The sequence below is a fragment of the Apostichopus japonicus genome, chromosome 23 (assembly GCF_037975245.1).
Source record: "Apostichopus japonicus isolate 1M-3 chromosome 23, ASM3797524v1, whole genome shotgun sequence".
Taxonomy (NCBI): domain Eukaryota; kingdom Metazoa; phylum Echinodermata; class Holothuroidea; order Aspidochirotida; family Stichopodidae; genus Apostichopus; species Apostichopus japonicus.
In genome coordinates this window covers 6,132,588-6,160,222 of record NC_092583.1, presented here as the reverse complement: position 1 = coordinate 6,160,222, position 27,635 = coordinate 6,132,588, and the positions used below count along the sequence as shown (strand labels likewise).

General features: G+C 37.2%; 1 protein-coding gene across 3 annotated transcripts in view; it reads left to right on the top strand.

The window, feature by feature from the left end:
- LOC139965052 (triple functional domain protein-like) overlaps positions 1-27,635 on the top strand; it is a 181,361-nt gene that overhangs the window by 118,454 nt on the left and 35,272 nt on the right. For all 3 annotated transcript variants that reach the window (XM_071967225.1, XM_071967226.1, XM_071967228.1), the window contains exons 37-39: positions 10,775-10,865; positions 21,040-21,121; positions 27,566-27,631. In XM_071967225.1, coding sequence (XP_071823326.1) covers positions 10,775-10,865; positions 21,040-21,121; positions 27,566-27,631 — 239 coding nt within the window. The remainder of the gene's footprint in view (positions 1-10,774; positions 10,866-21,039; positions 21,122-27,565; positions 27,632-27,635) is intronic.

Genomic DNA, 27,635 nt, shown 5'->3' with positions numbered 1-27,635 from the left:
TACATATGGTGTACATAGGAGAGCAGGTCTCCCAGTTTACTACATATGGTGTACATAGGAGAGCAGGTCTCCCAGTTTACTACATATGGTGTACATAGGAGAGCAGGTCTCCCAGTTTACTACATATGGTGTACATAGGAGAGCAGGTCTCCCAGTTTACTACATATGGTGTACATAGGAGAGCAGGTCTCCCAGTTTACTACATATGGTGTACATAGGAGAGCAGGTCTCCCAGTTAACTACATATGGTGTACATAGGAGAGCAGGTCTCCCAGTTTACTACATATGGTGTACATAGGAGAGCAGGTCTCCCAGTTTACTACATATGGTGTACATAGGAGAGCAGGTCTCCCAGTTTACTACATATGGTGTACATAGGAGAGCAGGTCTCCCAGTTTACTACATATGGTGTACGTAGGAGAGCAGGTCTCCCAGTTTACTACATATGGTGTACGTAGGAGAGCAGGTCTCCCAGTTTACTACATATGGTGTACGTAGGAGAGCAGGTCTCCCAGTTTACTACATATGGTGTACGTAGGAGAGCAGGTCTCCCAGTTTACTACATATGGTGTACGTAGGAGAGCAGGTCTCCCAGTTTACTACATATTGTGTACGTAGGAGAGCAGGCCTCCCAGTTTACTACATATGGTGTACGTAGGAGAGCAGGCCTCCCAGTTTACTACATATGGTGTACGTAGGAGAGCAGGTCTCCCAGTTTACTACATATGGTGTACGTAGGAGAGCAGGCCTCCCAGTTTACTACATATGGTGTACATAGGAGAGCAGGTCTCCCAGTTTACTACATATGGTGTACATAGGAGAGCAGGTCTCCCAGTTTACTACATATGGTGTACATAGGAGAGCAGGTCTCCCAGTTTACTACATATGGTGTACATAGGAGAGCAGGTCTCCCAGTTTACTACATATGGTGTACATAGGAGAGCAGGTCTCCCAGTTTACTACATATGGTGTACATAGGAGAGCAGGTCTCCCAGTTTACTACATATGGTGTACATAGGAGAGCAGGTCTCCCAGTTTACTACATATGGTGTACATAGGAGAGCAGGTCTCCCAGTTTACTACATATGGTGTACATAGGAGAGCAGGTCTCCCAGTTTACTACATATGGTGTACATAGGAGAGCAGGTCTCCCAGTTTACTACATATGGTGTACATAGGAGAGCAGGTCTCCCAGTTTACTACATATGGTGTACATAGGAGAGCAGGTCTCCCAGTTTACTACATATGGTGTACATAGGAGAGCAGGTCTCCCAGTTTACTACATATGGTGTACATAGGAGAGCAGGTCTCCCAGTTTACTACATATGGTGTACATAGGAGAGCAGGTCTCCCAGTTTACTACATATGGTGTACATAGGAGAGCAGGTCTCCCAGTTTACTACATATGGTGTACATAGGAGAGCAGGTCTCCCAGTTTACTACATATGGTGTACATAGGAGAGCAGGTCTCCCAGTTTACTACATATGGTGTACGTAGGAGAGCAGGTCTCCCAGTTTACTACATATGGTGTACGTAGGAGAGCAGGTCTCCCAGTTTACTACATATGGTGTACGTAGGAGAGCAGGTCTCCCAGTTTACTACATATGGTGTACGTAGGAGAGCAGGTCTCCCAGTTTACTACATATGGTGTACGTAGGAGAGCAGGTCTCCCAGTTTACTACATATGGTGTACGTAGGAGAGCAGGTCTCCCAGTTTACTACATATGGTGTACGTAGGAGAGCAGGTCTCCCAGTTTACTACATATGGTGTACGTAGGAGAGCAGGCCTCCCAGTTTACTACATATGGTGTACGTAGGAGAGCAGGCCTCCCAGTTTACTACATATGGTGTACGTAGGAGAGCAGGCCTCCCAGTTTACTACATATGGTGTACGTAGGAGAGCAGGCCTCCCAGTTTACTACATATGGTGTACGTAGGAGAGCAGGCCTCCCAGTTTACTACATATGGTGTACGTAGGAGAGCAGGCCTCCCAGTTTACTGTTTACTACATATAACATGTATGTAGGAGAGCAGGCCTCCCAGTTTACTACATATGGTGTACGTAGGAGAGCAGGCCTCCCAGTTTACTACATATAACATGTATGTAGGAGAGCAGGCCTCCCAGTTTACTACATATGGTGTACGTAGGAGAGCAGGCCTCCCAGTTTACTACATATGGTGTACGTAGGAGAGCAGGCCTCCCAGTTTACTACATATGGTGTACGTAGGAGAGCAGGCCTCCCAGTTTACTACATATGGTGTACGTAGGAGAGCAGGCCTCCCAGTTTACTACATATGGTGTACGTAGGAGAGCAGGTCTCCCAGTTTACTACATATGGTGTACGTAGGAGAGCAGGCCTCCCAGTTTACTACATATGGTGTACGTAGGAGAGCAGGTCTCCCAGTTTACTACATATGGTGTACGTAGGAGAGCAGGCCTCCCAGTTTACTACATATGGTGTACGTAGGAGAGCAGGTCTCCCAGTTTACTACATATGGTGTACGTAGGAGAGCAGGCCTCCCAGTTTACTACATATGGTGTACGTAGGAGAGCAGGCCTCCCAGTTTACTACATATGGTGTACGTAGGAGAGCAGGCCTCCCAGTTTACTACATATGGTGTACGTAGGAGAGCAGGTCTCCCAGTTTACTACATATGGTGTATGTAGGAGAGCAGGCCTCCCAGTTTACTACATATGGTGTACATAGGAGAGCAGGCCTCCCAGTTTACTACATATGGTGTACATAGGAGAGCAGGTCTCCCATTTTACTACATATGGTGTACATAGGAGAGCAAGTCACCCAGTTTACTACATATGGTGTACATAGGAGAGCAGGCCTCCTAGTTCACTGAAGTAGCCTACCAAATAAACTCTATATAGTATCAGCTTTCTTGGGTAGCCATTTGATTAGTGTAACAAATATATCATATAGACACATTCTTGCGGCTGTATGCTTTATTTTCTTTGGGAGGGGGGAGAGGGGAATGTGATACATTAATCCTCAGTGGAGTTGGTTGCTTGCAATAAGCAGTAAACCATTTTTTCTTTCACTTTGCTAAAGCATACCGTATCCTTTATATGATAAGTAAATAAGTGTTAACTCAAACTATGACTGTCTCTTAGATGTAATCATCATCTTCTGGTAGATTGATGGTCTTGTATCGATCAATAAAGCTTTAACCTTGCATCATTCTTGTATTCTAAAACCATGTCATATTGAAGGACAATACTTCTTTTGCAGGCTTTAATAGCGCAAAGTTTTGTGACTGAGACAGCAGCTTTGTAAATGGATATGCAATCACCATTTGTAGTTACCTGTTAACTGAAACTTGTGTAGTGTAAATTTATATCATTGGTAAATGAAGAATTACTCACCTTCCAAAGAATGTGATTAACTAACTTGGTATTAATGTCACAGTGAATGTGTTCATTTTGTTTATATAACTGAACCCACACAATACAGTAAATGAAGTAACATACCACCATTAACTCTGTGTAGTTGCAGCTAACACCACATGTAAAATTGCATCATATTTCACATAATAGAGTGTGTAAAGTGACACTGGACTCCACACAATATAGTATGAGAAGAGGAGATCATAACTATAATGTGCATCATCAGTATCAGCACATGACTGGTCACAGTGACAAAAGAAACATAAAAAACATGTTTAGTCAGCAATTCATTGTGTAATGACTCATCTTTGCTCTTAGGCAGTAATCCTTAGTTTATTGTCATCTCGATATATAGTTAGAAGCTTTTTATTAACATTTATTTGTGAGCAAACCAAGTCACTAATAGTTATTTCAGGGAATAATTTTGAAAGCTCTGAATATGGTTGCTTTCAAGTGTAAAACACATCAATGCAGTGGTACAGCAATTTGACCATTTTGCATAGCATTTTGTTATGCGATACCAGATATATTATTCCACATGATGATATTTGTTTATTTATTTATTGTTTTTGGTACTGTAAATCCACCATTTTCCAATATATTTATATAACCCAACACACAGTATACTCAGTTGCGTATTTATGTGTTATAACAGCCTGTCTTAGGAGAGCAACACAGCCTTGCTCTCAAGATTCATCTTAACTGGATCACTAAACCGTGCATAGATAATGTAGAACTCAGCAATATACAGAATTATCATAGCAATGTTAGTTTGAATGTTTAAATTTTTGATTGTGTCCAATATTCTTTGTTTATAGTTTTAACAAGTAGAATTCAGCAATATACTGGTTTTACAAAATATTAATTATGATAGCAATGTTAGTTTGAATGTTGAAGTATTTGATACGTGTCTGTTAGTTGTATGAATGATTGCAGCAGAAAGCATATCTCACATTTCTTTCTTTCTTGTTTTCTGTTTGTAATGTTTGAGAGTTGTTTCCGTCAGTGCTTTCATATAGTTACAACAAAGCTGTACACGTGTGTATAGGACATTTGGCCATTGTCAAGAGACAATAAATGTTATGGTTTTAAAAGCAGCTGTGTGGGATCCATGTATGTAAGCTGTAAGTTGTAAGCATCCTCACAGTACCAACAGTCTATGATGAAACATGGCAGGAAGTGAATGGCTTGAGAAGGACTGTGAAATAAAAACATATATATATTTTATAGAGATGCCTGAACCCAATTGGTCAGTCTAGCATATGCTATGGGAATTTCTTTTTCAGTTTAAGTTGAATTATTGCTTCCTTATTTGTCTAACAATGATTAACCATTAATATCATACTTTCAGTATCTTACTTTATTTCATCCTTCCCTTTTAATGCCCAAAGTGTCATTAATTTTTATGTGTTCCTGCATTTTGCCAGCATTGCATTTCTACTCTCAGCTCTCCCAAATGTTGGCATTTATATGCAAATGTTGGTTCAAAGGAAATGGTAAAGACAACTGCAAATGAGATATTGCATCATCTTAATTAGAGATTGTTACAAGAGATTGTTCTTGTATTCAACAATATTTAAAGTACTTATTGGGTAATTGTTCCTTTACCCTTGTCCTTTGTTACATTTTGTCACCAAATTGTCTGTGAAAGTTCTGCCAAAGAAGCCTTTCAATCATCACAATAGACTATATCTATTCCATATCACTTAAAATAAAAAGCTTCAGATATCTTGAATCAATTAGCAAATTCTTTCACTGATATTCCTATTGATCAGACAATGATGTTGGTTACAGTACTGTATGTAGTATGTTATTCAATCTCTTGATTCTTAACTAGAGTTTTGTGTAGCAAAGGCCTCTTTCATATAATGTAGATTATAATTATGTTGGTTCTTGCAGAGATATGTTTGTATCTCAGGTCAATATAGCAAAAGCCAATATTATTCCTCCGTCTGATACACGTTGTTTAAATGGTTTTCTAGATGTCTTCATGGAGGACATTTTCCCCTAAACCTTCAGAGAGGCAACGGTATGGGCCTCTCCTTTACATATTCAGGCCTGCGTACATGTAGACATTCAATTTGTAAGGATACAGAGGTTTTGAAGGATGGTATATTTGTAAGGTGATTGCACGTCCCTGCTTCAAACTATTTGATATTGGTATCTTTGTGTTTGAATGCTCAGTCCATTCATCAAATATCTTTCATGTAGCCATAGCTCTGCACTCCACAGAGACATCAACAAATGTTAATTTGCAATAGACCATGGCAAGCATATAGCAAGCAATTATCTAGCATGCTGCATGCTTGTATGTGTTGTGTGTGTATGCGTGTGTGTGTGTGCTGTGGCAGCGTAATATGATTAGATGTTGAGTTCTTGCAGAGGCTGCATAATTATTGTAGTTCATGCAGCTAGCTATGCCATGTAGTCGTTCTATGGGAGTCTGTCTGCGTAGAATTCTTTGGTGCAATTAAACAGATTGTTCTATTCTCATTGTTTTGCTACAAGTTATGTACGGGAAAGATCCAATGCATTATGGTAACACTGTGTTTAGTTTATGATCAGCTGATGTTCTTTTATTCATATGGTGCAGTAAATGTAAAACATTTGGTCTCTAAAAGTCTGCTGTTTAGATGTCAGTGACACTAAAACATATTAACTAACCCTATATGGATTAGTTGTATTTTTGCTTTGAAAGTTCTACTGCTCAATGTTTTTTTTTTTTTTTTCATTAAAAGGTAGCAGCTTATTTAGGAATAAAAAATCAAATATATGTAAAGGATTTGTACACTGATGCATATATAGCAATATGTTCACACCTGGAATTATTTTTAAACAAGTTATGTCCAACTTAAAAAGCAATTTTGTGTTCAGTTGAAAGGTAAGAATAAGTGTCAAATGTACTTTAATGTGATCGATACGTTTAAACTGCAGAACTGATTTAATCACTTCAAGATTAGGGAAAAAAGAACTTTAATGTGAGATTAAGATGCTAGAATTTTACAATCTACTAGGTGTGCAGTAGCTTCAAAGAGAGCTGCTGAGCACTGTTGTTTTTTTCAATTCATTTTAGACACCCTTCCATTTTGCATGATAAATAGCAATAATCATAAGTAATTGTCTACCTCAACATTTTTATGTCTTTCTCTAGGCAGAAGCAATTGTCATTCAGTTTCACTACAGATAACTGTTCACATGTAATGTGTGGCAAGTCAAACAGCATGACTTTACATTATTAAATGTCACATTGCATATCAATGGTTAAGGACATGCATTCTGCTATATTCATTATCTAATAGTGCATTATGTATGCCTTGTGATTGAAAATTTCAATTAATTTGATTATTCAGGACACATGTAAGATAACTGAGAACTGAAATATAACATTAACTTTGCTTCTTCATTTCCTTCTGGAATGTTGAATTTTAACAACCACAGCCCTGTTACTACAGTTGCTTTGTCTGTCACTAGTTTCATGGATATTGCAATTCAACTAATTCAAAGTTTATGTCCTAGTCTTTAATTTTATCAAGAACTTGCAGCAGAAGTTGGTCTCAAGGACAGGACAAATGGATAAAAGTCATATGAAAGAAACTGCCTTGTATTAGGTAGTGGAAGTCATAGTGGCAGTGGAATAGCCATAAGGCAGTAGAACTCATAGTGGAAGTCTTTTGTGATTATGTACTTGCATTGGACAGTTTTTTACCTTTCCTTTCATTTGGTTCTAACGTGGCACTGTCATGGTAAAAGTGTGTATTACTTTCTGGGAAATGTACAGCAAGTGTTCATGTAGATGTCTATATTAGTATATTCCAGGCATAACACACATACCTACTGCTTATACAGTGTACAGAAGATGCAGTATATTCTTCTTCAGTTGTTGCCAAATGCAAACACCAAAGAGGAGCTTAATTAGTGTATAGTTTGCTTTTGCATTTAGGATTTAATTGTCACAGTGAAAGCAGTTCTTGCTTGTGTTGAGTTATTTTGAAGACTATGCACACATTGCATTGTATAATCTATGCGAGGTTAGTGTAACACTGGACTACAATTTGAAGTGTCTAAATGTGATAGTGACCTGTATGGTCTAGAGTCTGTGGTCGGTTAATCAGCAAAGTTTTATAGCATTTGGAACAGTTCCAGGAAGTTGTATTGAAGATGATTGTCCTGTAACCTGATAGATTAATTTAGTAAATCACCATAACCAGTTACATACATATATTCTGTGTTTCATCATTATGATGATGTAGCAGGACATTTTACAGATAAAATCAAAATAATGTTGTAATTATTCATGCTACAAATCACAGATGTGGCAATACAACAAAAATGACTTCCCAACCAGTTACAATGTTTTTTTATTCAACTTTGCATGCATCGGTTGAGAATGCAGTCAATTACAGCATGCAATAATAATAACCAGTATGCTTCTACAGTATATATGATTATTTTAAAGTTGGCAGATCAAGCTGCTGACAAATTTGCTCATAACTTGTATCACCTCCTGTTGTGATTGACTGTGAAAGTTCTCCTATTCAAGTTTGTTCTTAACTTGAGGGTGTGTCTGCCATCCAATGGACTTGCCACCACAACCAGTTTGGCAGGATCTATTTCCATTACAGTATCTATTTTCATTCAAGAAATGCAATGTTTCAAAAAGAGAAGCTTAAATTCCTGCCTTCGCCCATGTCTCTACGAATGTACATGTTAGAAACAAATGAAAACCATGCAGGAAACACTGGGTTAGAACTTTTAAGGACCCTGAAAATTTAGCAAACTTACAATGAAGAACATACTATATTTGTGATACAAATGCATATTTATTTTACTGATTGAACTCTCAAGGGAGAGATTTAGCATTACAGATGCTAACTTCTCATAAAAAAAATGCATAACGTTTGTAATGAGAATGAGTGTTCAAATACTACACATCAGTCTATGAAATCAATACAAAGGTGGCTTCTAACCATATGCGTCTTTTTGTCAAAAGTGGCTTAACTTAATGCTTTTTGTATGCATATGGCCATCCTATTGCACAAATATTGCTGTCTTTACACAGTAAAAAGAGTAATATAACCAGTAGTTGAAGCTCATCAACATCAATCATAAAGGGTGTCATTAGCTAGCTTATACAAAATCAGCTTTTGTGTGTTTGACATGACTTGTGGTAGATGCTATCAAACATCCTTTATAACATTGCTGCTGATTATCTGAAAAAAAGGGTGGCCACTGACACAGTATCAAACTGGAGACCATGTCTATGACTCAAGGAAATGTAGTATATGAGATGGCAGTCATGGCACACATGGTGCATGTCATCAGCAAGTTGTACTTTATCATGAGCATACATGGAACACAATAAGTACAATTTCAATCAGTTAACATAGAGCTGGAAAACATTAATTGTAAAGTTTGCACAGTTTGCACAGTTATAATGCATATGCATAGCTAGTGGGCCTACAGTACTCATACTAATAGAGTTTATGAAATATTTTTTTGCCATAGAATATTCCACAAATATGAGAAATACAGAACATTCATACATCTGGTGAGAGGTAATGTTGAATGAAGAACAGGGCACTGACTTGCCAGGCTGTGTGTTGTAACTCCTGGCCACCCTAATTTGGGAGTTACTACTAATTCAAATGACAACTCCCTTTGAAAACCCAAAGAGACCTTGACCATAGGAACTTAAGCATATAGAGAACCAAGACTCAATCATTAGCTCTTTTGTTTCACATTTGTTCTTCCTACATAGTGCATTGGTTTGTTTGTTTGTGTATGACCATGTGATCATGCAGTGGAAGATAAATTTTCACAAGAACCACTTCTATTCATCTTTTATAACATGAATTTATATGAATGAACAACCTCAAAGTGTGTTGGAAGTATTTCTTTGTTGAAGGATGTTTTGTTATATAGGTCTATCAATTTAAATTTCAAACCATTCAGAATTTAATGTCATTTAAAACGGTAAAAGTTATTTGCTTATCCCTTACAACTGCTCTCTAGACTAATCCATTTTGTGAATGATGGTCAACTAGTGTAAATCAAAGACTTAGTTATCTGTGTTCAAAACTTACAATTATACTGTAAACTAGTTAAACTATAATGATGATGCTATGGATTTATCAATACACTTGCACAGTTTAAGTCATTGTGTTCTACTATATTCCATAAGAAAGTTGTAAATGTCCAGTATGAGCAGATGTAATATGTATTCGTTGCTTTTCATCTCTGAATGTGTAGAACAATTATTATTGTTGCATTGATTGAATGAAGTATAGGCATAGATCAAATGAGTCTGGCAAATATCATGTTAGACAAATCCTAAGTCTTGTTATTATTGAAATGAAATATGCATACATACTGTCTGAAAGTTGAGGCCCTCCTTGTCCTATCACTGTTAGGAAGTGTCTCTTTCACAATTGGTAATGTTGTTGATACAGTACGTTTCAGGTTGTAAGAACTTGTCAGTGACTAAAGTGTCTAAAATTGCACATATGAACATAATGCTGATAACACTATCAAATGAAGTAATTTAATGAAATTTAATTATGCACTCCGTTTAAGAAAGCCACACATATAACCTCTCTCGCAGAACTCCCACATTCCACAGTATTGACTAGAACAATCATGTAAAATCCACATCTTCATCCCAACCACACCTTATATGTCAATTACAAGTTTTAAGAAAGAAAGAAAAGTGGAAAAGAGGTTTACCCATCAGGAAAGTGACTAGTAGTTCAATATGAACATAACACTGGAGACAACACAGCATATCCTTCGAGCTTAGAGTAAGAAAGGAATACTGCAGTGTGAATATGAGGCAATGTAACAATGGTTTCATGTTTCTCATCATGTTCTATGAGTGTAATGTATGTCAACTGAATGTACATATACTGAATTTCACAAAACAGTGAACCAGGGGATGATACTTGTATATGTACCACTTCTGTAACTATGTAGTACAATGTTTGGTGTTAAGTACAATATGAGACACAAAGTACTTCAACTAAAATGGCCAATTTGGTGGAAGTTAAATTGCCTTAGTTCCTTAGGCTTTAGCTGAATCTTTCCCTGCTGGTGAGCTATACACAACAATGAATATTATAAACAATCAATTTATTTATCAATACCTTCTGTACATCTGAAATTAACCAAGTTTTGATCAAAATCATATAATGCCATATTTTAACACTTTACCACTGAACCAATGTACCGTGTATTGTTCTTGCCTTTTCCCAATTTCTCATAAGCTTCAATGATTAAGTTTTGGTATCCTAACATATCCCCATTTTATCATTTTTCATTCTATTCCAGATGGTTGCCAATATATCCTAAACTAGCAAGATTAACTTTGCTTATTTTCACAGATACAACCGGTTTGGAAAACAATTCTACTCCATCTACACTAGCATTTAACAACAATGATTTTCAAGGACCTAAAAGAAAGGGGAGCATCAAGTAAGTAGCAATTGATTGAAAACCGGAACCTTAAATATGACATTTATTTCACTTGAGATTTGAAAAAAACAGTGACCGAGTACTACCTGTACCATATAATGTGTAACCCAACAATTAGTACAATTTACTAAATGAGGACATCAATGTAAATGCAGATAGTAAAAGCTTGCCTTCAGTGTTACAAGAGGCCGGTTATGTCTGATAACTGCCATTTATATCTGTGCTGGATATTGATAATTCCTGCTACTACTACCCATCCAAGATATTTGAATGCTGTCCATACATTCTAAACGATTTATAAAATTCACTAACATGTTCTCCGTTTCAGTTACTCAAGGTAGTGTAAGGGAGCGAAAACTGTTATGTGTATTATTTTCCGACATCATCATCATATTGGTAAATTGCTTTCTTGATGTCAATATTAGAGTGTTTATATGTAACATTTCTTGCTATATTCCTACTGACAATAGTGTCATCAATTGCATTGTGTACCCTAGTAATAGAATATACTGTGCTGTAGCCTAGTAATAGAATATACTGTGCTGTACCCTAGTAATAGAATATACTGTGCTGTAGCCTATGCAATGTCTCTGATTGCCTGCCAGCTTATTACAACAAAACGTGACCTTTGCACATTTCGCAGATAACATGCTGATAAGTAAAATGCTTCTATATGGACTTTAGTGGAACTGTCTCAACAAGACTTGCACTTGTAAAGGTCATGCAAAATGTGATTGGCCCTTAATTACCATAAAAAGACCTGACAATTTAATAACATGGGGTGATTGACTTGATGAAGCTTATAAAGCTAAAATTATTGACTTCTCTAATAATAACCATAATGCAATGGAGCTCTATTCTTGGTGAAGATGAGATCACGGTTAATCCCATTCCACACCACTCCTCAAGTAAGCTATTTTGAGGCCTAATGTTCCGGTAAACAGACCTTTCTTCCAGCCATGCCAAAGGATAGATAGTGTTAACAAACAAGTGCCCAATGGGCCCCATGGCAGGGTTGGGTTTTGACCGGTCAAAACCTGTTTTGACCACAAAGCGGTTTAAACCTGGTTTAAACCGGACAAAACTAGGTTTAAACCGGTCAAAACTCAAAAATAATTCGGAAGCTCCCGACAAAGTTCTGCAGATGGTCTTAGGTAGTGTGAAGTATAATGCATACCATTGGAGTGTTCATAATATCTGTTCTAAGGTATTCTTTCCATTTGGTTGCTTCTCTTCCCAAGAATCAGTATGAAATTATACACAAAAATGTAAAGCTGATGAAGATGTCACATGTAGGTTCTGACAAGGCTACGCCTCAACTATAATGTTCTTATGAGGTACACCGTACTAGGCCAGGCCTACAGTTCTACTCTAGATATTTGTTCTCTCAACCTCAGACGGACTGCAATCAAATATCCTCATCTATCAACAAGGTTGTGTAATAGAAAAAGTTTATTCACTGTCCAAAACTGTTCAATGAAGCTCAGTTGAAGACGATATGTTGGATTTTTGTTAAACTTGGCTGCAGTATATCACCTGACTATGCCTATCAATCCATATCTAGGAATAACTCATCAACCTTACTTATAGGGGGCATGGGGTTCACTTTTGTGCTCGGTGTCGGACTCACTCAGTCTCGCACGAACTGCATTGTCAAGAACAGAAAAAACTAATCTCAGATACTGTATCTGTTGGGTGTGAACATTTTAGTTTTTAAGTTGTTTGTGTTTTTAGTAAACACACTCAGTATTGCACTACAGCATACAATTATCAGCATGGTTGCAATTGCAAGAAATCACCTTTATATATGGTTGGTGTCGGACGTACATTTTTACGGTGTTGAAATATTTGAACACCAACCAACGAATGTAGCGGGAATATGCAAAATGTAATTAACATGTTGATAATTAGTATCAGACATATTAGTCTTTCACTAATTGAATGAAACAAGTTAAGTAGCTCAATTGGGAACAAGTGTTGAGAAACAGATGTTTTAAAGTTGGCATTTTTTTGGAGATGTACTGTACGTTTGACACCAGTTGTACTTTTTAACCAAATTTTATTTTTTTGCCAATAGGGAGTTTATACCTATTAACAGAATTGCCCTGTACTGATACATCAACAGAAGTCTTGACATGCCTTTTTTGAGCTGTAGTAAATTAGTTGTTCCAAGTTCAATTGCAGTTTATCTTAAGACTGTAAATTATAGTTAGGAAGTTTCATGGAAATAGTTCTTCAATTTATATATGTGTCAGTAGGGGTGACAGGACAAAATCCCCCCGGACAAAATCCCCCCGGACAAAACCCCCCTGGACAAAATCCCCCGGACAAAACCCCCCTAGGACAAAATCCCCCCTGGACAAAATCCCCCTGGACAAAATCCCCCCATGCCAAAATCCCCCCAGGACAAAATCCCCCCATGCCAAAAAAAATCCCATCAATTCTTTACCAAAATACGTCATCCCGGTCCCCCCTGTGTCCCCGTTCCCCCAGTCCCCCTGGTCCCCCCGGTGCCCAGTACCGTCATCCGGTACCGTCATCTGGTACAGTTATTCGGTACCCCCACCGGTACCTCCACCAGTTCCCCCACCGGTACCCCCACTGGTACTCTCAGTGGTACTCACTGGTTCCTGGACCAGTACCCTGACCAGTACCCCGACCATACCCCTAACAGTACCCTAATAGTTAGCCTGACAGTTACCCCTATCGGTACCCCCACTGGTACCCTCAGTGGTACCCCCACTGGTACTCTCAATGGCTCCCTGACCAGTACCCCGGCCAGTACCTGAACCGGTACCCCGACCGCTATCCCAACTGGTATCCTGAAAGGCACCCTGACCGTACCCTGACACGTACCCTTACTAGTACTGGTACAATGACCAGTACTTGGACCAGTACCTTGACCGGTCCCTTGAATGTCACACTAACAGGTAGCCTCACAATTACCCTCACTGATCTCCCGACCACCTGAGTCATCCCTGATTGTTGCAGGCAGGCTTTGTATGGGTCAGGGGGATATTGTCTGGGGGGATCTTGTCCGGGGGGATCTTGGTTTGGGGGGATTTTGGCCGGGGGGATTTTGGCTGCCCGGAGATTTTGTCCGGGGGGATTTTGGCCTAGAACCGTCAGTAGGCCTACTCTTTAATAATACTATATCTGTATTCCACATGTGTCCTTTGGACATTGCTTGATAGGGGCCTACTTGGTTTAGATACTTGCTGTAGATGAAAATCTCTTATTAGGTTGACAAAACATGTCACTTTATGCACAAAATTAGTTTTGACCAGTTTTGACCACTTTTAGGTGGTCAAAACCCCCCGGTTTAAACCAGGTTTTAACCGGTTTAAACCGGGCGGTTTAAACCGCCCCGGTTAAAACCGGCCAACCCTGCCCCATGGTGCCCTGCTTAGTGGTTTATTAAAGTGTTTTATGTATAACCCAAATATCATAATATTTATGCCCACATGTACCAGCTATTAACCAACAACTATATTCAAAGTTTGAATAAAATCTGATTAAAGGTTGTGGAGTTAGTACAATTTTAAAATTTTGGCCCCTCCCGCAAAAATTTGGCTCGATTACAATTTTATGCCACAATCCAACTTACTGTCGCAGAGTTAAATTGCAATGTAAAGATTTGTATATTTGACCCCATAACCTCATTAATCTGAATATGGTCAGCACCAAAAATTATAAGGCACACCTTTTCACTATAATACATGTACATAGCAAGTATGACAAATATCCATCACTCTGTTATTGAGTTATTGCCTACCCAAGCAAGTGTCATTGATGCACAAACACACACACTCACGCCAGTAGTGAGGGTAAAAACCTACAAGTAGGGAGGTAAAAAGGTCTTGCATTTCATTCACCCAGCAAGTTAGCAAAATCCTAAAGGTATATGCAACAATAAAAGTAATGATAATTAACTGATCCCTTCATAAATTCATTGATATGGGCAATGAAGGCTATTTTCTGTCGAATGTTTCCCAGTATCAGAATAACTGTTTCCCAAACTGACCAAAGAGCAACAGTCACAGAAATTCACAAGATTACACAGTTGGCGGGTATGGACGTGTGGACGTGTTCACTTACATCGCAAACTGGCACAATAATAATAGTAAGAAATAATCCCAAAGGTAGGCTAGTATACAAATTCCAAAGTCACATGAAACAAAGTAGAAACCAAAAATAATAATAATAATAGTAAGAAATAATCCCAAAGGTAGGCTAGTATACAAATTCCAAAGTCACATGAAACAAAGTAGAAACCTTTTCATCCACCAGAAGAATCTGAAATAAACTTTCCTTGGTTCGTATATAAATAGATTCAAAAGAAAGGTCACATTGAGCGCGAAAAAAAAATCCAGCAATTGAACACAGTCTAACGCTAACATATTTCTTACTGCAAGGAAGCCCTGTCACATTTGTATGGTAACCTTGTGATTCAGCTTCAAGATCAATCTTATTAGCCCAACTTAACAGTGGTGCGCTTGTGCCAATGTGTATGCAATACCGTAAGTAATAGGCTACTGACATGATGTTTTGCGCCCGAGTTTACTTGATACACACATTTAAAAGACCATTAATTGTAATGTTTGACGCAGTGATTTTAATTTCCTCACTTCCTCTGTGACGATTACATTTAAGTTCAAAAGTCGGTGAGAGTGCATTGTCCCTTTTCAGCTCTAGTTACAGTGCTACATTTCAATTTTGTACATGTTAGTACTGACTTTATTGCTGTAGAGGGCAGTACAGTAAACAGAGCTCAGTGCATGTTGACATCATTATGACGTCACAGCTCTATGTGGATCACGTGATCATCACAGCGCTTTTCGTGAAATGCTCACTATAAAAAAAAAAAGATTTGATTGGCTCATGATCTGTTGGGCGGGGCTTGCAAATTTTGATTGAAGTTTGTAGAATCTACAGACTTGTTAATAAATCTGGCAAATTTTATTCAGCTCAAAATTTTGAACGACAGATAACTCAATAAAAATAATGAATATTGATATGAAAATTGCATAGATCGGTGTCATTTTCACTGAACTTTTAGTGCAGTAAGCTGGAAAGGTCGAGGTTTAAATTTGGCAAACATGTACTGAGACTTTAACTGAAGTAACGTGAGCGATTGTTGGGCCTACGAAGTTATATAACGCATATATTATGGGAGAAAGTATGATGGAGCACATCACAAATTTTGTCACCATCACATTTGAAAATTGAAGCAATTGGCCTATATGACACTCTGTACTATGGGCCTACTTTCAAATAATTTTCTTTTATTGGTCATTGTGTTGAATGACAAAGGAATCTCAATTCTACCCGAGTCACCAACTCTTAGGGCCACAAGCATTACACTCAGGAATTTTAGGAATCGCTCAAACTCAGTGAACATTTGCGCATGTTCTAACTGGAAATTTGTTACCTTCTCATGTGCTAGGCAATTATAAAGCTAGTGGTAATGCATCTTTCTACTTACCAAATCAAAGCGAGCACATGGAAAAAGTAACTTCCACAACCCCCAAAATAACTTCTATATAGGCTCTAAAGTAAATTTTTAGGCTTTAATTTTATCAAAAGAGCCCTAAAAAATCAAAAGTTAAATTTAACCTGATGACAGCTATAGCAAAAATATTCTATGTGGACAAGTTTTCAAGGTTAATGTATAATTTTCATCATGAGTTATTAATTGGTAAATGGTCTCCATGTGCGTACAGTGAAATAGTCAAGAGCAGAAAGGTTGGAGATAGAGATTGAGAGGTACCGACCAGCTACAGTAAAAGCAGTCATGAGACCCACACCACTGCAGAATTGTGGTAAAGATGCCCTGAAATTAAATATACTCATTCAGTTAATTCAAATTCTTTAAACTACACAAGACATGGTTGGTTGTTCTACTACATTGTGGATAGAGAGCCTTTCTGTAATTTAACAAGAGTGCATGACAACCTGAAAGATGAAATCAGTTCCACTGAAGACTGCCACTTATCTGAAACCACTGAAGAGAGAAATGGTCATGCCAGAATGAGCCGGCACCTTTCTTTGCCCTGCTGTTGGCCATAAGAGCTGGTATTTTGGGTGTAGTTTCACAATTCAGTGCCCATGAAGACCTTTGCTGTTTACCTGTGACTGAATTCCTCATTGAATATACCCTGAGTTTGTTGACAGAGAGATCACAGTCTAGCCAAGTTCTTTTAGTTGTTGCATCACTGAAGTCATATGATAATGCATTCTTGACTAGTAATTGATATAATTTAAAACATCAAACATTTTCTTGGAGATGACAAAAATCTGGTAAGTCTTCAACTAATGTTAATATTCTGATTTCTCTTTACTAAAAGGTTGCATCTTATGTTGTATCATTGTTGTTTTTGTAGCCATCTGTTCAAGAGTGTGTGGCATCTGCTAATTCAATATGCATTTCTACAAAGCTAAAGTAAGGGTTTAGGTTTGTGTCAGTGAGGGAAAACAATTCTGTATAAGGGAAATGTGAAGCTATTGAAGTTGCATTCAGGCAAAATTGATGGCATGTATTATGTGCATACAAATGTCTACTTGTGGCTGCTCTTAAAGTTAAAATGATTTGAACCATTGAAAAGTAAAACAGAAGAAGCCTGAGAGTACCTGCATAAACAGCTTTGTAGAACTAAAATAGTAATAAAAAGTAATATAAGTAGACTTTCAATTTAGACATTTCCAAAAGTTATTTTATTTTTCAATTTAAGTACATGAAATGTGATCACTAGACTCTGTGGTAAGGCGGCGATATATATAATATCTTCAACCAAAACTTGCTTTAATGATTTCCATCAGAAAATACACAGATCTACAGAGAAAATGGAATTATAATAGGATAATGACAATTTTTGGTAAATAGCATGGTACCTATTGCATCTCAGAATTTTACTTAATACAATTAGTGTTGATATCATTCAAGATTGGTTGACATCTATGTAGCTCATCATCTCTAGAAATAATAATAGCTGCTAAAGCAAGAGAGTGGTATTTTCTTTCTTCCTGTATGAACCAAGTAATCTCAACAGTTAAGAAAAAATGCTACTTATCAAAAGCCCTCAGCTTTTACTGTAAGAATTACTCACTGCTTCCATTTCTGTGCTACAAGCTAAATGCTATCCAATCAATACAACATATTATTCTGAAATGTGGCCAACTATGTAGTGAAGCTTAAGCTACCTATTTTAGTACAATTACAAACTTTGTAACCTTCCGTAACTTTGCATATAGTTACACTAAATACTATTTATAACGACATTAAGCAATATTTTACAGCAATAGAATTACTCTTTCAAAATGAAAGTAATACTGAAAAATGAAGGGTTATGATTAAAATACCTGCTCTGTTATAATCATACTGTATGTCAAATGATACATTTTCAACTTCTTTCGGAAAAGATTTTTGTAGCAATGTTTGGCCGATGACGACAGTGTACTACCATCCCACATAAAGAAAGTTATGAAGAAGTTATTGATCATTACGGATGTTAAAATGTTTGTTACATGACAAGCTACACATATATGGTGAAATAGTCAACATCTGAAACTTAACATTTGCACATTTCGTTGATGAGAAATTATATCCATTGAAAGGTACTTGTATTGATATTTCTGATCAAAACAATAATAACATGGTTTGTGTTTCTTGTCAAAATCGAAAGGTTCCAGTGTTTTCAAGATGGTACTACTGTATGTGCAAAATGGTCATTTTCAATGAGATTTTTTACATTTGTCAAGACGGTTCAAATTTTGCAGACTGTCATTTTCAAAATTTGTACCATTTGTTGAGCTTAGTGCATCTTGTTGAATCAGTAAATCTCAGATTTTTTACATTTTACCAAAGATTGTACAATATCTACTACTCCTACAGATTTCCACTGTTTTTCTTCCTTAATTTGTGAATGTGATGTCCTTTTTATGCTTCTGTAGTAAGAAGGGTAAAATTTATTACAAAAGCTAAGAAAATAGACATTTCAAAACTTTAAATAACACATGGAAAATTAAAAACTGACTTATTTATGTCATTATGACAATACAAGTAACTTTTACTATAGATCACTCCTAACCTTACTTTTACTGTGTAACTGTAGTCTGTGACAAGTGGCTAGTAATTCAAAAATCATTTTAGGACTTTCATCACATTTTTGTCCCAAAACACATAATGATACTGATATATTTGTACTAGAGGACACTATGATTTGCTGTAAAAAACTTGCACACAGAACACTGAATGATTGCATATCTGTGAATGCTTCCAGCTTGGCCATAGCTTTTATAATATGTTTAGGAACCACTAATGACAGATCTGATCTGTCTTTGCTTCTTGCCATGTTACATAATTTACTTTAGTTTTGCTTTGTTTCATCAGTGAAAACTTATAAGCAGGTATCACTAGTTCTAACCACATCTTCAATTGGATAGTTTCAATGCCTTTTTTAATGTGAATAGTTTTTATTTTTGAAATTCAGAATTTACACAGCTCATACATGTATGTTTAAAGTGAACTACTGGGAGAGTGATAAGGACAATCTCAAACAAGTGACTGCATCTGTAACCGCCCGCTACCAACACATCATACATACTTCTAATTATTGGAATTTTGTTTTAAAAAATCAGTATTTGCAACTGACTTACAGTTTCATAGACACCAGTTGCTACACATGCTAGCATATGGAATACTTTCTTCCAAATGTCAGGGGATGTATAGAATTTAACTACCATTTTGTGCTGATACATTCAATGCTGCGGCACAGTATGGCGTTGTATTGGTCTTGTGATTTGCTTTTACTGCACCATACAGGCCTTATTTTGGGACAACTCAGTTTGCTGTTTGGACAATCTGTTTAATTTTCCAGTATAGGTTGTTAGATGGACAACCTGGAAAAACACTGCCACTGACAACTCTGTTCAAGCATTGTTGAAATGGAAATTGCTGGCAAGATTTTATGACAATGTACTGTAGGTATTAAACACAGTCATCACAAACATTAATCAAGAGTCGTATCCACTGCACAGATAGTGAAAGTAACTTGTAGAAGTTAGCCAGATTTATCAATATTAGCAGAGTGCAAAGACTATGCATTTGTTACCTCAGTGAGCAATCAGTGAGATCCATCTGTGATTGTGACATCATAGTAATCATGTTGTGATTGGTATAAGATATTTAAGTAAAAAAAATTCCCTGGATTCGAATGTTTAATTATTTGAAATAACCAAGTTTCGGGGCGAATACAGCTGAGGTTACTGGACATTAAGGGAAATCTGGAAATCTTTTGAAGATAGTGCATACATTGCTGCAAGCGTACATGTAGAAAATATCATTTAGAATGGTTATGATCAGAATTAGAATCATCAGAATATTTTGTTATTTAAAAATTCTCTGTAAAGTGTAGATGTTTTCCGCTGTCTGGCATAAACATACATGGATCTAATACTTCTGAAATAATGCCTTTCCCATCGAACAAGCAGTGTTTTATTTTGTAGTCAATAAATGTATTGTTCTTTCAAGCATTGTTCTAGTAATAGTGTGTCTTAAGATGGCTTGGGAAGCTTATAATATGTTTCCCTACCTTGCCTTGCTTGTCACAATGGCAGAGAGAATGATAAAGGAGAATACAAAATGAATGAGTCTCCTCCCACCCCTCCACCATGTCCTACTCCCAATCCCCTCATTGCCCTTCCCTTGACATATATCTGATACATTGTGTTTGGCAGGAACCTCAAAGTTTTCTTGATAGCTGCAGATTAGACTAGGAAAGATCTTTCTGCATGGAAACAACAGTTGTACAGTAAACTCGTAATGCAAGTGGCACACTGATAGATTAAGAAGTCTGTATTAAGATCTATTAGTACAATGGAGTTGGTATATAGAAGTCAGCTAGTTGAGAGTACTTGAATCACTTTTCTTTAGATATTAGATATAAACTACTGCTAACATACACAATGACCACATAAAACTACAGTACAACCAATAAGCTACAGCCCTACATAATCTTGTAGGGATATTTTGTAAACATTTTAAAGCTTAAATGATTGAACTCCCATCATTCTTCATTTGTTATCCTAAAATGTATTCAATATACTTATTCTCTGGTTAATTCATTCTGAATTGGTAAAAATGTGTCATTTGTATTATCTTTTGATTGTTTTGCAGGAAGTGGTTAACAAACCCACTCAAACTCGGAGCAAATAGACCAGAACAGTGCCGCACTGGAAGAGGCTTCCAAGAAGCAGCTGTAAGTCATTTACGAAAAAGGTTTCTGTTTAGAGATGATTTGAAATGGTTTACAAAGGGAGGAAAAGGCAAAAGTGTCAATGAGTTGGTTTAGCGGGTCCAGATCTCTAGTAGGTGAATAAAATGGCATACTTACATTTACTACATGTATCTGATTGCTCTATGTAAACAGATACATCGATCAGGTTGTGTAAGAATAAATGGGATGAAGTAACAACAATGCTCTGCTCTATTGCACTGTACTGTACAAGTGGTTTACAACAGCAACAATGCTCTGCTCCATTGCACTGTACTGTACAAGTGGTTTACAACAGCAACAATGCTCTGCTCCATTGCACTGTACTGTACAAGTGGTTTACAACAGCAACAATGCTCTGCTCCATTGCACTGTACTGTACAAGTGGATTACAACAGCAACACAGCGCTGCTGTATTGCACTGTACTGTACAAGTGGTTTACAACAGCAACAATGCTCTGCTCCATTGCACTGTACTGTACAAGTGGTTTACAACAGCAACAATGCTCTGCTCCATTGCACTGTACTGTACAAGTGGATTACAACAGCAACACAGCGCTGCTGTATTGCACTGTACTGTACAAGTGGTTTACAACAGCAACAATGCTCTGCTCCATTGCACTGTACTGTACAAGTGGATTACAACAGCAACAATGCTCTGCTCCATTGCACTGTACTTTACAAGCGGATTACAACAGCAACAATGCTCTGCTCCATTGCACTGTACTTTACAAGCGGATTACAACAGCAACAAGGTGCTGCTCTATTTCACTGTACTGTACCAGTGGTTAATAACAGCAACAATGTGCTGCTCTATTGAAGGGGACTGAAAAAGTGGTTTACAACAGCAACAGTGCGCTGCTCTATTGCACTGTACATACTGTATTGCAACAGCAACAATGCTCTGCTCTGGTTCTCTGTTGTACGGTGGACTGTCTACATGTCTATAAGCTAGTTCGGAGTTACACCATAGAGGAGTATGTGCAAATGGTCAATGGGTAACAGTACTAAACTTTCGTTCATAGACATTTATGTGATCCTACACTTCCTACAATGATGTATTTACACTAATGTGTTAGGGAACACATACAAAGTGTTAAATCTATCAGGGCCTTATACATGTAGAGTAATTATCAGCTGATACTTCAGATTGGCCACTATCACTCACAATTGGAAAGTTATGAATGAAGAAATATCAATAGATGATATTACACTGTGAATGACTGATTAGTCAAGTTATTTTTGTAAAATGTATATTAAACTCTCGTTGAAATATTGTGCAGTAGTACAACATTGCAGTGAAAGGCTACCAACTGCGCTGGTGGCATCTCCAAAATAGCTTATTACTACAGCAATGACACCATGTGGAATCTCACTGTATACTATTCAAGTGAATTACTATACAGCAGTTACACTATGCTGAGTGTCACCCAAAGCTAGGCTCATGACACTCACGTCAGTGATGTGATTTGCAATGTGGGAAGCTATGATCAGTATGAAAATAAAGGCACCACACAATACTAATTTACATGTTTATCACTGATTAACATAACATCTATAATCACTGGTGACAAATGCAGACCTGTCAACTCTCCTGGTTTTACTGGGATTCCCCTGGCTTTTTAGCCAATCTCCCGGTCTCCCTGTTCATGCTCCCAAGATAATGCCCAAATTGCGACAAGTTTGGTGTGAAGTAGACTAAGCTACTACAATATCAACACTTCTGTAAGTGGGAGAGTAGTATTACCCGGCGGTAACTTGTTGTGAGCTCATGTCTACATACTGCAGTGTTGACAGCTCAGTAAATAGAGTAATACGGTATGACAGGTGTTGTAACACAAACTGTAGGTTAGGTAGCACATTTCATATTCAGATATATATCATTGTTAGCTGCTGACATCATGTGTCAAACGTAGTAGCAACTAGCACCCTGTTTCTAGTTATATCATTTACACATTGCTATTCATATACGGAACTTTCCAAAATGTTGAACTCCCTATTTTTTCAATGATTCTCCCTATTTTTTGCATAAAAAATGTTAAATCTCGCTATTTTTGTGACAAGCAGGTTGGCAGGTCTGCAAATCATGGGTGACAAATCCTAGATTCATTGAATCTTGTGGGAATAGATTCATTGAGTCTTGTGAGAATAGATTCATTGAGTCTTGTGGGAATAGATTCATTGAGTCTTGTGGGAATAGATTCATTGAGTCTTGTGGGAATAGATTCATTGAGTCTTGTGGGAATAGATTCATTGAGTCTTGTGGGAATAGATTCATTGAGTCTTGTGGGAATAGATTCATTGAGTCTTGTGGGAATAGATTCATTGAGTCTTGTGGGAATAGATTCATTGAGTCTTGTGGGAATAGATTCATTGAGTCTTGTGGGAATAGATTCATTGAGTCTTGTGAGAATAGATTCATTGAGTCTTGTGGGAATAGATTCATTGAGTCTTGTGGGAATAGATTCATTGAGTCTTGTGGGAATAGATTCATTGAGTCTTGTGGGAATAGATTCATTGAGTCTTGTGGGAATAGATTCATTGAGTCTTGTGGGAATAGATTCATTGAGTCTTGTGGGAATAGATTCATTGAATCTTGTGGGAATAGATTCATTGAGTCTTGTGGGAATAGATTCATTGAGTCTTGTGGGAATAGATTCATTGAATCTTGTGGGAATAGATTCATTGAGTCTTGTGGGAATAGATTCATTGAGTCTTGTGGGAATAGATTCATTGAGTCTTGTGGGAATAGATTCATTGAGTCTTGTGGGAATAGATTCACTGAGTCTTGTGGGAATAGATTCATTGAATCTTGTGGGAATAGATTCACTGAGTCTTGTGAGAATAGATTCACTGAGTCTTGTGGGAATAGATTCATTGAGTCTTGTGGGAATAGATTCATTGAGTCTTGTGGGAATAGATTCATTGAGTCTTGTGGGAATAGATTCATTGAGTCTTGTGGGAATAGATTCATTGAGTCTTGTGGGAATAGATTCATTGAGTCTTGTGGGAATAGATTCATTGAGTCTTGTGGGAATAGATTCATTGAGTCTTGTGGGAATAGATTCATTGAGTCTTGTGGGAATAGATTCATTGAGTCTTGTGGGAATAGATTCATTGAGTCTTGTGGGAATAGATTCATTGAGTCTTGTGGGAATAGATTCATTGAGTCTTGTGGGAATAGATTCATTGAGTCTTGTGGGAATAGATTCATTGAGTCTTGTGGGAATAGATTCATTGAATCTTGTGGGAATAGATTCATTGAGTCTTGTGGGAATAGATTCATTGAGTCTTGTGGGAATAGATTCATTGAATCTTGTGGGAATAGATTCATTGAGTCTTGTGAGAATAGATTCATTGAGTCTTGTGAGAATAGATTCATTGAGTCTTGTGGGAATAGATTCATTGAGTCTTGTGGGAATAGATTCATTGAGTCTTGTGGGAATAGATTCATTGAGTCTTGTGGGAATAGATTCATTGAGTCTTGTGAGAATAGATTCATTGAGTCTTGTGGGAATAGATTCATTGAGTCTTGTGGGAATAGATTCATTGAGTCTTGTGAGAATAGATTCATTGAGTCTTGTGGGAATAGATTCATTGAGTCTTGTGGGAATAGATTCATTGAGTCTTGTGGGAATAGATTCATTGAATCTTGTGGGAATAGATTCATTGAGTCTTGTGGGAATAGATTCATTGAGTCTTGTGGGAATAGATTCATTGAGTCTTGTGGGAATAGATTCATTGAATCTTGTGGGAATAGATTCATTGAGTCTTGTGGGAATAGATTCATTGAGTCTTGTGGGAATAGATTCATTGAATCTTGTGAGAATAGATTCATTGAGTCTTGTGGGAATAGATTCATTGAGTCTTGTGGGAATAGATTCATTGAGTCTTGTGGGAATAGATTCATTGAATCTTGTGGGAATAGATTCATTGAGTCTTGTGGGAATAGATTCATTGAGTCTTGTGGGAATAGATTCATTGAGTCTTGTGGGAATAGATTCATTGAGTCTTGTGGGAATAGATTCATTGAGTCTTGTGGGAATAGATTCATTGAGTCTTGTGGGAATAGATTCATTGAATCTTGTGGGAATAGATTCATTGAGTCTTGTGGGAATAGATTCATTGAGTCTTGTGGGAATAGATTCATTGAGTCTTGTGGGAATAGATTCATTGAGTCTTGTGGGAATAGATTCATTGAGTCTTGTGGGAATAGATTCATTGAGTCTTGTGGGAATAGATTCATTGAGTCTTGTGGGAATAGATTCATTGAGTCTTGTGGGAATAGATTCATTGAGTCTTGTGGGAATAGATTCATTGAGTCTTGTGGGAATAGATTCATTGAGTCTTGTGGGCATAGATTCATTGAGTCTTGTGGGAATAGATTCATTGAGTCTTGTGGGAATAGATTCATTGAGTCTTGTGGGAATAGATTCATTGAGTCTTGTGGGAATAGATTCATTGAGTCTTGTGGGAATAGATTCATTGAGTCTTGTGGGAATAGATTCATTGAGTCTTGTGGGAATAGATTCATTGAGTCTTGTGAGAATAGATTCATTGAGTCTTGTGGGAATAGATTCATTGAGTCTTGTGGGAATAGATTCATTGAATCTTGTGGGAATAGATTCATTGAGTCTTGTGGGAATAGATTCATTGAGTCTTGTGGGAATAGATTCATTGAATCTTGTGGGAATAGATTCATTGAGTCTTGTGAGAATAGATTCATTGAGTCTTGTGGAAATAGATTCATTGAGTCTTGTGGGAATAGATTCATTGAGTCTTGTGGGAATAGATTCATTGAGTCTTGTGGGAATAGATTCATTGAGTCTTGTGGGAATAGATTCATTGAGTCTTGTGAGAATAGATTCATTGAGTCTTGTGGGAATAGATTCATTGAGTCTTGTGGGAATAGATTCATTGAGTCTTGTGAGAATAGATTCATTGAGTCTTGTGGGAATAGATTCATTGAGTCTTGTGGGAATAGATTCATTGAGTCTTGTGGGAATAGATTCATTGAATCTTGTGGGAATAGATTCATTGAGTCTTGTGGGAATAGATTCATTGAGTCTTGTGGGAATAGATTCATTGAGTCTTGTGGGAATAGATTCATTGAATCTTGTGGGAATAGATTCATTGAGTCTTGTGGGAATAGATTCATTGAGTCTTGTGGGAATAGATTCATTGAGTCTTGTGGGAATAGATTCATTGAGTCTTGTGGGAATAGATTCATTGAGTCTTGTGGGAATAGATTCATTGAGTCTTGTGGGAATAGATTCATTGAATCTTGTGGGAATAGATTCACTGAGTCTTGTGAGAATAGATTCACTGAGTCTTGTGGGAATAGATTCATTGAGTCTTGTGGGAATAGATTCATTGAGTCTTGTGGGAATAGATTCATTGAGTCTTGTGGGAATAGATTCATTGAGTCTTGTGGGAATAGATTCATTGAGTCTTGTGGGAATAGATTCATTGAATCTTGTGGGAATAGATTCATTGAGTCTTGTGAGAATAGATTCATTGAGTCTTGTGGGAATAGATTCATTGAGTCTTGTGGGAATAGATTCATTGAGTCTTGTGGGAATAGATTCATTGAGTCTTGTGGGAATAGATTCATTGAGTCTTGTGGGAATAGATTCATTGAGTCTTGTGGGAATAGATTCATTGAGTCTTGTGGGAATAGATTCATTGAGTCTTGTGGGAATAGATTCATTGAGTCTTGTGGGAATAGATTCATTGAGTCTTGTGGGAATAGATTCATTGAATCTTGTGGGAATAGATTCATTGAGTCTTGTGGGAATAGATTCATTGAGTCTTGTGGGAATAGATTCATTGAGTCTTGTGGGAATCGTTTTACTAGATTTTAGACAAAGTTAGATCTCTATGCTATTAACAGACAAAGTTAGATCACTATGCTATTAACAGACACACACTGTAGCAGTCTGAGACAGAGATAGCAATCTACAACAATGTAGAATATTTTGAATTAAGGTGAAAATCTGAAATAAATTGACAATAAACCTATTAAGAAATGTCTTTGAAATTAGGAAGTGCAATGTAACTCTCTCAATTCCATGTTGTTTCTCATTATAATTCTGCTCATTAATCATATAATTGTTTGCTTTCAAGCCTATGTTGTTGTAGTTATAACCATCTAGTTTGTTGTTGAAAATATTAAATTCTAATTAAGAATTGCACGTTTACGATTGCAATTTGTTTAACTGTCCTATTTGAAAAAAAATGCTACTTTTCCCAATTTAATAAATAACAGTTTTGTACAGCTGTAGAAGTAGGTACTGTTTGAGTCAGGTAATTCCTATTCATGATTCATCTTTAGATAACATTGTGTAAAGCATGAAGTGTCATCATGAACAAGTAATGAATAAAGCATGAACATTCATGTATGATTATATTTTTCCCTTTGATTGACAGTTCCCAGAGGACGAAGAAGATAGAGAAAGCGCAACAATTGCCAAAGGAGATTTAAATCAAGAGGAGGTAG